General features: G+C 31.2%; 2 protein-coding genes across 4 annotated transcripts in view; both read left to right on the forward strand.

Annotated features, from left to right (window-relative positions):
• The window catches only part of LOC126896672 (uncharacterized), a 50,591-nt gene that overhangs the window by 25,177 nt on the left and 14,538 nt on the right, over positions 1-10,876 (forward strand). The window lies entirely within an intron of this gene.
• On the forward strand, positions 657-4,079 carry LOC126896692 (uncharacterized). 2 transcript variants are annotated; one of them, XR_007701902.1, is made up of 5 exons: positions 657-792; positions 1,206-1,313; positions 1,383-3,441; positions 3,521-3,934; positions 4,003-4,079. XR_007701902.1 is itself a non-coding variant. In XM_050669662.1 (3 exons), exons 1-3 carry the CDS (start codon positions 687-689, stop codon positions 1,727-1,729), a joined length of 561 nt encoding a protein of 186 aa, XP_050525619.1. In that variant the 5' UTR covers positions 657-686; the 3' UTR covers positions 1,730-1,789. The 2 variants fall into 2 exon arrangements, 1 of the variants encoding a protein (XP_050525619.1); XM_050669662.1 differs by lacking the exons at positions 3,521-3,934; positions 4,003-4,079 and having other exon boundaries at positions 1,383-1,789.

Genomic DNA, 10,876 nt, shown 5'->3' on the forward strand with positions numbered 1-10,876 from the left:
TGGCGGGCAATAGAGTCCAACAATTATTTGTAAAAATTATTTTTTTTGTGTAAATTTTATGTAGAGTTTTCAATTATGTTAAGTCAAATATTAATAAATGATTATAAATATTAATAATATTGTTTTTATGTTAAGTCAAAAAAATGTACAATCTTTATATTTTGTTTTTAATAAAATAATAATATATACATAAATCCTCTTATGTCTTATCATTTAAAATAAAAAAATAAATTAACAATGGTACCTAATATCATATCCTACACAATATTCTACAAGCGTTGTATTAATGGTGGTTTTAAGTATGTAGAGAGGGTAACAAAAATAGTGGTGTCTGCACACACACACACACACGCACAGACACCCACGCACACACCCCTTCATCGAAACTATATAACCCGCCAGTGTATGCTTTAGATGCGCATATGATTTTTGTTTCTTACTGAGAACTAAGATTCTTTGCTTTCAACAAGTAATCATTGTATCACTATAAACATTTTTATTATTATTTTATTATTCACTATTATTTTATAATTTTATTTATTTATTTATTATTCATTATTTTATTATTTTTCGCTATTATTTTATTTTATTAATTTATTTATCATTCATTATTATTATTATTATTATTATTATTCATCATGTATTCATGTAGTAAATGTGTAAGAACTTTTTCAACTCGATCAAACATGCGTAGACACGAAAAAACGCATTTGGGAATAAGAAACCGATGTGACTTTTGTGACGCAGATTTTAAATACTTTGGAGATTTAAAAAAACATTTGAACAAACATAGTGAGTAAAAATATTCAATTAAATTCAATTTATATTTTAGTTAATAATAAGTGATTATATCTAGTAAAGCAGTAATAAATTAAAATAAAAACAATATATATATAAATATTTAAAAATGTTTTTTACATTAAACTGATTACTTTTCGATAGTTTTACAAAAATATATTATTATTATTATTTGATGATTTTAAATATTGCTAAGTATAAAATTTAATTTATTTCAAGCTATACTTTAAGAAAAAACAATGGATAAGTTATTTTATTTAAAATCTTTTAAAAAGATTATTTTCATATTATATTGATTAATTCTTTTTTTTTTTGATAATTTTACAAAAAATACTGTTAAAAATAATATTTTTAGTTGTTGTTTAAATTATAAAACTATAAAAAAATAAATTTAATTTATATTTTAGTTACAATAATTTCGGAACAAAATCGTCAGAGAGCTAGTGTAATAACACATACTTCAAACTATTATGATAATGAACATTTATACGTACATTCCACCTCAAATTATCAAGGTATTAAAATCTTAGAGAATTTTTTTTTCTTACTAGTCTATTATATTTAAAATTGATATATATTTTTAGGTCCATCTATTGTTTCATTGAATAAACGCAAACATGAAGACATTTGGGGTGGTGAACTTGGGGATCAAATCTGTCTAGAAGCCGATTCAGCATTAACTAGTACTGCTAGTTCTACCGCAGGTCGTCGAACAAAAAAACAACGTCTAGAAGAGGTTAAAACAGAAGGATTCCAATTAATCCAGTCTGCATTTGGAGGTATGATAAAAAATTATTATAAGAAAAATCTCACTCTATTGCCTCACTACCAGTTGTTTCTCGATGAAGCCAAGCCCGAGATAATAAAGTTGCTTACTGAGTTAATATCAAAAGACTCTATTAAATTTAACTTAAAACTGGAGGGTACATAAAAAATCCTCCATACATCAGTTATAGAAATAGGTCTTTCAAAACCGCTGCTCGAACACTATGCATGGCTGACAACGATTTGCATGCCATACTAGAAGAAGAATTTAATAAATTAATGCATGAAGAAGAAGTTTACACATCAAAAGGATCTGGCTTTTCAATAGACAGCGTCGACGGTTTACTACTAAGTGTGTATTGTTATAAACCAATCGGGGGCTCATCGTACATCAAATTACCCAACAGCATTGAAGCACGTAAGGCAATCATTAATGTAAAAAATAATGATGAGATGTGTTTTAAATATAGTATTATGGTAAAATATGTTGACACGCCAAATCCAAGCAGAATTAGTCACTACCTAAACGCACCAGAAAACTACGATTTTTCAGAATTAAACTATCCAGTTGAAGTCAAGGACGTCAAAAAATTCGAAAAAAGGAATCCGGGTGTCTCTGTGAATGTGTACGGATTGAAAATGTGTGAGCCAACATGTAACGTTGATAAAATCCACAACCGCAAAAATAACAAAGAGTATATTGTTGTTCCTTACAAGATATGTGATCAAGAGTTGAACGATCATTTCGACCTACTATTGTTTAATGATGAATCAACTAATGGTGATAAATATCATTATGCCTACATTAAAAATTTTTCTCGTTTGGTAAGATCACAAATTATTAATCACAGAGCTACTATGGCTATATGTAAGCGCTGTTTCAAGGGGTATATCGACGAACCGAATAAACCAGACAAGGCTGTTCGTTTAGCCGAACATAAAAGACAGTGTGTATTAAATAAACCTGTTGCGCCTATTATGCCCACCGTCGGCAGTTCATTACGTTTTCAAAATTGGGGCAACACTCATAAGCATGACGTTGTAATTTATGCTGACTTCGAGGCGATGCTGGTTAAAAATACGGACGACTTAGCGGCAACTTCAAGTGAGAAAAAACTATTATTACACATAACCATGAACCTATGTCATTTGTTTACAAGGTAAAATCAGGTGAAAATGTTCCTGAAGAATTACTTCATGCATACAATATACCTGTTAACCCAGTAGTGTTTTGCGGAGACAGAACCAACAATGAAGTAGGAAAAAAGTTTGTTAACAGTATTGTGGATTTGTGTAGAAGAATTGAACAACTTCTCAAAACAAATCAACCGATGAAGATGACAAGGGAGGATTGGAACGTTCAAACACTATTCTAAGTGGAGGTAAATGTCCATTATGTACAAGTCAATTCACTGAAAGGAACCATGCAGTACGAGACCATCACCATTTAAGTGGCAAGTTTAGAAACACTGTATGTAATTCATGTAACTTAAGAATGCAGACACCAAAATTTGTACCTGTTTTCGCTCATAATATGAATTATGATAAAAGTTTCATTATTGGCGAGTTGGGTTTTGACGCACATACACTGTCCGTGGTACCAAATAGTGAAGAAAAGTTTATATTTTTTTCAAAGTACATTTCAAACAAATTTTCTGTACGTTTTCTAGACACCTTTAAATTTATGTCGTCAAGTTTAGATGCGCTTAGTGCAAATTTAGCTCGTTCAGACAAGACTAAATTCAAATCTGTAATGTCTGCATATCAGAGCAGAGATTTAGATTTAGTTTTTAGAAAAGGTGTGTTTTGCTATGAATACATGAATAGTTGGGAAAAATTGGAAGAACGTTCTTTACCACCTATTGAAGAATTTTACAGGTATTATTATTACAAGACAAATTTCCATATAAATAATATTTTAATATATTATCATTAATAAGTTTTTTTTTTGTATTAGTTCACTTACAGAAAAACATATTTTACCAGAAGATTATGCACACGCTCAAAATGTTTGGCAGCGGTTTAACCACCAAACTTTAAAGGATTACGTTATTTGGTACAATGAGTTGGATGTACACCTTCTTTGTGATGTATTTGAAGCTTTCAGAGACCTGTGTTTATCAACCTATGGACTAGACCCCTGTTTTTACTATACCGCTCCGGGTTTATCATTTGACGCCATGCTGAAAATAACTAAAGTCGAGCTTGAACTTTTAACGGACTATGATATGCTTCTGTTCATAGAAAACGGAATAAGAGGTGGTATCACTCAAGCTGTAAAAAGGTATGCCAAAGCAAACAATAAATTTACGACTGGTTATGATGCGAGTGAACCGTCAAGCTGGCTGATATATTTAGATGCTACTAATTTGTAAGTTTTTTTTTTTTATTTTATAAACATTTTCTTTAATTTAATTTAATAATGTTATTATGTTTCAGGTACGGATGGGATATGAGTCAAGCTCTTCCCCGAAAAAACTTTAGGTGGTATGAAAAGGACATAGCTGTAAGTGCTGTGACCAGTCTGCTAAAAAGGACCGGATCGAACTCAAACACCGGCTATATTATGGAGGTGGACGTTGATTATCCTCAGACTTTACACGATGCACACTCTGACCTACCTTACTTATGTGAAAGGTTTATGCCACCAGGGGCAAAAATTTCTAAACTTTGTACTACTTTAATTAATAAAAAAAATTATACTGTACACTATACTGTTTTGAAAGAGGCTATGGACGCTGGGTTGAAACTGAAAAAAGTACACAGAGTATTACAGTTTGAACAGAGCGCATGGCTATCAAAATACATTAAAGTCAACACGGAGAAAAGAAAGTTGGCTACTAATGATTTTTTTAAAGATTTTTTTAAATTAATGAATAACGCCGTATTTGGTAATTATTTAAAATAAAAAAATTGATAAATTATTATGCTCTCTAACGCGATTAAATTTTATAGGAAAAACCATGGAGTCATGCAGAAATAGAATGAAAATGAAGTTGGTATTGATGTCAATCAAAGCTCTGTTCTTGAACACAATTATAAATTATTTGACAATTTTTTAAGTAGCGAACAATTTCTAGTGGAGGCTCTACACCAAAACTGCCATAGTAATAAGCCTTGTTTTTATATTTTTTTATAGCTACCCAATGAGTTCCATGATTTTTATACGAGTCTAAGTTAACAATTAGTGATTCTATAGTACGACTATGAATAGGCAACTGATCTCTTGAAAATGTACCAGTATACTGAGGAATATTCATCAAGTTTGCGTACTTTGTTAACTCATAATCAAACAGTGCTCTCTTAGGTAGCTTTTCTAACAGTTTTTTATACGTGGACATGTTTTTGATTTTCTTTTTTGTTTTGTCGTTATTCCTTTACCACTGGGTTTTAAATACAATCCGCTACCATTTGAACTTTTATAGACTTTTGTTTTTTTTGATTTGGATGATAATCCTCTCCCCCATGGTTTTAAAAACAAACCTTCACCTTTACTTTTAGGTGCTAGAAACAACCCATTACCCAATTTGTACTTGCCTGGTGAATAGGGGGCTAAATATAAACCCTTACCCAATTGAACAGGAGAGTTTTTATTCGAGTTCATTTCTTTTATAGTTTTAACTATGCTTGTTGCACCACTCGCTAAGCTCCCCAAAGCCGAGAGTCCGGCAAATATAGGCAGGAGTTGAATAAATCCACCTTTTTGTGGTACACTTATAATTCTAGGTCTTCTAATAGATTTTTTAGTCTTTGGTAAAACTTTTTTTGCTGCTGCTATTTTTGCTAATTTGTGAATATCAGTTTCATTTGTAGATTTTATAGAGTTTTTGGCAGCCATTACTGCATCTTTGAAACTTCCTTTTTTATTTTTTTTTAAGCCCATACCGAGTTTTCTTTTTAACTTCATCGCATTTACAACTAACCAAGAAGCAGCTTTTTCTTTTAGTCCTACGTCTTTGGATTTCACTAGTTCCCAGGCTGAATTTTCTAAAATCTTGTCGGCTTCGTGTCTTTTTTCTAATGAATTATCAGCAGCATAAGCCAAATCATGAGTGAGACATAATTCATCTAATTTATTAACTCCGCGATCACCTCGAGCTAAACGTTTAGCTAACTTTGTACCTGGCCCAGCAAACCTAAATTAAATAAATAAATTAAAAAGTAATTTAAACTAATTATGATAAACTTGAAATTAAATTACTTGCTTATATCCGGGAATGTGAGCTTCAAATGGAAGGTTATTTATTGCGGAGTTAATAAGTGACGCACCACTGTTGTTCTTTGTCGTTACACACGTAGACATCTTTTAAAGTATACAAGTTAACTACACGTGTATTTACAGTGAAAATGAAATTTACTCCTCAAGAAAAAAAGTTATCTGTTCGTAATTTTGACCCTCCACAAAATTATAAAGTAAAATCCAGACACGGAGATTTATTTCCAAATTCTATCAGAGCTTTAGTACTAGGACCCAGTGGTGGGGGTAAAACTAATGCCGTGTTTTCATTGCTCACAAACGAAAATGGTTTAAAGTTTGAAAATATATATCTATACTCGAAAACTTTAGATCAGCCAAAGTATAAAATGTTAAAAGAAATTATAAACGATATAAACGGAATGAAAATGTTTACATTTGATCAAAGTAAAGGAGGTATTGCCTCCTGAAAAAGCATTATCAAATTCTGTTTTTATTTTTGATGATGTGCTAACAGAATCGCAAGGTGTTATAAGAGCCTATTTTTCACGAGGAAGACATAATAATATAGATTTAATTTATTGCGCACAAAGTTACAGCTTTCTGGACAAACGTCTACTGCGGGATAATGCTAACTTTATTATACTGTTTAAACAAGACGAGACAAATTTAAAACATATTTTCAACGACCACTTAGCTTCAGATATAACGTATAATCAATTCAAAGAACTTTGCATAACTTGCTGGAACTTGGACAAGTACAACTTTGTAGTCATTAGCAAGGACGATGAAAGAGATAAAGGACGATTTAGGTTAAATTTCGACACCTTCATTAGTATATAGTCTATGATTTTTTATTTATCGTATGCATTTATTCGGTAATCATGGCTCAAGAAAGTTATGTATTACTGAACGAGTTAATACGAGCAAAAGAAAATATAAAACGTAAATATAAAGAATTGAAAGAAAACGATATTAATACCGAAAAATTTATAAGGCAAAATTTAGAACCAGTGATAAGTCCACTTGAAAAATTAGTGAGTACGAAAACATATGATAAACAATATGAAAATGATGACACGAAAACCGAGGAAAATGTTAAAATAAAATCAGAAGCACTAAATGAGGAAGAAAAAATACAGCAAAATACTATGATAAGTTCATGGTTCAAATCTCAACATTTGGATAAAACATATGGTCCTGTAAAATCACGTGGTAGTAAGATAAAATTAGGTGATGCATTTATTGAATTTGACATTCAAAATTCAGTTTTATATATAAATGATTCTACGTTTCCATTAACAAGCGGTATTGTTCAGTTGTTGTTCTCTAAAGACCCGATAAATTATACACAGACTAATATGCAAAATTATAAAAATATGTTAATACTTACATCAGCTCATTTGAACAAGCAAAAGTCTAATTTAAAGAAAGGTGGTAATAAGTATAAAACTATTATTGCACCATTGTTCGCTAATGGAGAAGGTCTTACATTAACTTTACAAAAAAACGCTCATAAAACTTTTGAATTTTGGGATGATCCGAATCAGTTAGTCAACAAACTAAAATTATTATTAGCGTCAAGAGCCGCTGGCAATACGGGTGTGCTAAATTCAATCACGTCAATTTGGCAGGAATTATTAGAAGCAGGAATTATAAAAAAAATCCCAAATGTCTAGACTGGAAATCGCTACTGAACTACATAAACAGGCAAGACGAAATTATCCTCGAAGAATAGTTAATGTGTATGGTAAAAACCACTTATTTTAAGCTGACCTCATAGAAATGTACCCTTTTCTCGTCACAATAAAGGTTATTGTCGGCGAACAAAGAGGCAGGTAGTTCGGACCGGTTGACCTGCTACCTAGCNGGCAGGTAGTTCGGACCGGTTGACCTGCTGCCTAGCGTCACAGAAGGGATCGGTACTACCTACCGCGGAAAGGTAATGAGGGTGGCTTGTAGTCTCAACGACGGTCAGTGTTCAGAATTAAGTAGATGAAGAAGGACGCAGCAGATATTCCCCCTTTGTTATATTTCATATTTATTTAATTGTGTTTCATTTTGTTATAAGTTATTTTCTTAATAAAGCAAGTTGATTTGTGTTTAANTAAATAAAGCAAGTCAGTTTGTGTTTGATCATTCACTATAAGTAAGTTTGTTTTTATTTTATTGCATAGAATAAATTTGTCTACAATAGACAAATTTACACATAACACAATATTATTGAGAGTAACATTTAGAGCAATTCTAAATAAGTTAACTGCATGAGTTCACCTGCGCACAACTACATTAGGCATAATTTACATAATCAGAGAGAAATAATTAGAGTATGGTGCCTTAACTATATTTTAATNAGAGTGTGGTGCCTTAACTATATTTTAATTATTTCTATTTTATAGTCATCGTTGTCGGCGCACTGCGGTGGTCGATTGACGTCTAGGGTACTCGTGCAAGGCGGTACTCTACTGTTATGTGCCATCGGTACTCTGCGGATACCATGACACGTTTAAGGGCACTGGCTCGGNGGATACCATGACACGTTTTAGGGCACTGGCTCAGAGCGAGTGTTCTATTGTTCTTTTAGTAATCGTTGTCGGCGCACTGCGGTGGTCGATTGACGTCTAGGGTACTCGTGCAAGGCGGTACTCTACTGTTATATGTCGATGGTACTCTGCGGATATCACGACATGTTAAGGGCTACTTACGCAATACTCACAGATTAAGCTACACGACATAACGCATATAGTATTACTGGTTAACCAGCGTAGGTTACTCATGCAGTTAGGTTATAACGACATTTGATATATTTTACACATGTTAGAGCTTCATACTCTGTTTTTTATTAATTTATGATTACAGTCCATTCACGAGTATTAACAGTTATAAATACATTTTATGTGTTATAGACTGTTATACTAAATTTGCATGGGCTAAACCGTTAAAAACTAAAAAAGGTAAAGAAGTCACTAAATCTATTTCCAAAATACTTGACGATCGTAGGCTTAAGTTTTTACAAGTTGACAACGGAACTGAATTCTATAATAAAAATTTTGATGAGATTTTAAAAAAGTACTATATATAGTAGTATAAATATTAAAAGATACTCAACATTTTCAACAACTAAAAGTTGCATATTAGAACGGTTTAATCGTACATTAAAAAATAAAATTTATAAACAGTTTACTGCGCGTGGCTCTAACAATTGGATAAGTATTTTACCGGCTTTAATGCAAGAATACAATAACTCACATCACCGAACAATAAACAGCACACCCGCAGAAGCAGACTCTAACCCACTATCTATAAAACTACATCAACGTAATATTAAACAAGGAGTTAAAAAATTAAAACTTGGAGATAAAGTGCGTATAAGCATACACAAAGGTATTTTTACTAAAGGATTTTTACCAAACTGGTCGACTGAAATTTTCACTATATCAAAAATAAACAACACTAAACCGTATATATATAAATTGAATGATTATAAAGGTAACGATATTGCAGGTGGTTTCTACGCCGAAGAAATTATTAAAACTCATTTTCCAGACGATTTTTTAGTCGAAAAGATAATTCGTAAGAAAGGTGATAAATTATATGTAAAATGGTACGGCTTTAAATCTACAGAAAATAGTTGGATAAATAGTTCAGAACTTAAAAAATAATCAGTTTGAACATATACACGCGTTAAAATGGACGTATTTGGCAGAACAAAAGAAAGTCAAAGGTTAAGCCAATTGCTAGCTCTTCATTCATTAGTTAATCAAATACATGACAGTTATGGTAAGAAATTCGAAGAAATACAAAATGTATGCAATGACTTGAATAATAAAATACAAGTTGATTATATTAAAAAAATCGAAGAAATACTAAGTGTTTGCAATGACTTAAACAGTAAAATACATGAAATAAAAGAAAAGTATATAAATTTGGATATTAAACTCTCTGCATTAGATAGCACAGCTTTAATCGGACATAAAAAGTAACACGGGCTGAATTACGTGAATATGACTCATAAGAAACTTGATTATTTGTATAGTAGAGTACTTAGTTCTATACGGTCCGTGACCCTTTTAACACGTGTGTGTGATACTTATAAACTATGTCTACCTGTTTGATTGATATTGAGTGCATAATGGGATTGAACTCAAATTATTTAATTAAAGAACTTTCGGTCATTGATGTAGACTCTTGGGCAACTCAACACTGGATTTTTAAACATTCGTTTCCAAGACCACAATCAGAAAAAAGTCGAAGTGTAAATAACTGGCTGTTAAAAAATCGTCATTTTATGTCGGTTCACTTTGGTGATGTTGAGGCTGTAGATATATTAAGAATATTAAACTCACTTCCTTTTGAAAACATTAATGTAAAAAGATTACAGAAACAACGTATTCTTGCAGAATTTATTCCACAAGTAAATATTTTTAATCTCGAAGACTTGGGGATGCCAAGAATTGACCAATTGGAATTAGCGGAAAATACACCTAGTTGTATTTATCACATGTGATCCTAATCCTAAGAATTGTACTTTTTATAAAATATTTTTGCTTAGAAATTGGTTTATAAACAATATTTGACTTTGTATTATTTTGGAAATGTATTTTTTTGAACTCTGTGTTAGCAATAATTTTTTTAAATAATTAAATAAATATATTTTTTTATCATAGTTATTTTATTTTATTCTTTACTTCAAAATTATTATAAGGGGATTATAATTTTTTAAATGTATATATTTTGTATACTTATACAATTATAATAATAATAATAAAAAAAAAAATGAAACAATCGACACCGTATTTGTAGTACTGATAACTACCACGAGACGCGCGCACCACTCTGTTTTGATATACAGACTAACCGAGTGGGTGTGCTCACCCCAAACGGCGCCAATCGAATATTATGTCTATAAATACTGCTTTAATACACAAGCCACTTAAGATGATTAACTGTAACCATGATTATCGAAAGCATCTATACTACATTTAATGTTCTTACTTTAAAAATCATTTATTAATAAATTATATGATAAACAATGAATAGATTTACTTAGATAATGAGGTTATTGCTTTAACTTTTTTGATCTTTCAAAAATATATAGTTAATTTTAAGACAAAATAT

Source organism: Daktulosphaira vitifoliae, unplaced genomic scaffold (genome assembly GCF_025091365.1).
Source record: "Daktulosphaira vitifoliae isolate Bord-2020 unplaced genomic scaffold, ASM2509136v1 Scaffold_1, whole genome shotgun sequence".
Lineage (NCBI taxonomy): Eukaryota > Metazoa > Arthropoda > Insecta > Hemiptera > Phylloxeridae > Daktulosphaira > Daktulosphaira vitifoliae.

Bases quoted from the DNA above. Each gene is read 5' to 3' on its own strand.
- LOC126896692 (XM_050669662.1), top strand. From the start codon at position 687: ATGCGTAGACACGAAAAAACGCATTTGGGAATAAGAAACCGATGTGAC. The intron at 793-1,205 runs GTGAGTAAAAAT...TTTATATTTTAG, and splicing joins AAAACATTTGAACAAACATA to TTACAATAATTTCGGAACAA. The intron at 1,314-1,382 runs GTATTAAAATCT...ATATATTTTTAG, and splicing joins TTCCACCTCAAATTATCAAG to GTCCATCTATTGTTTCATTG.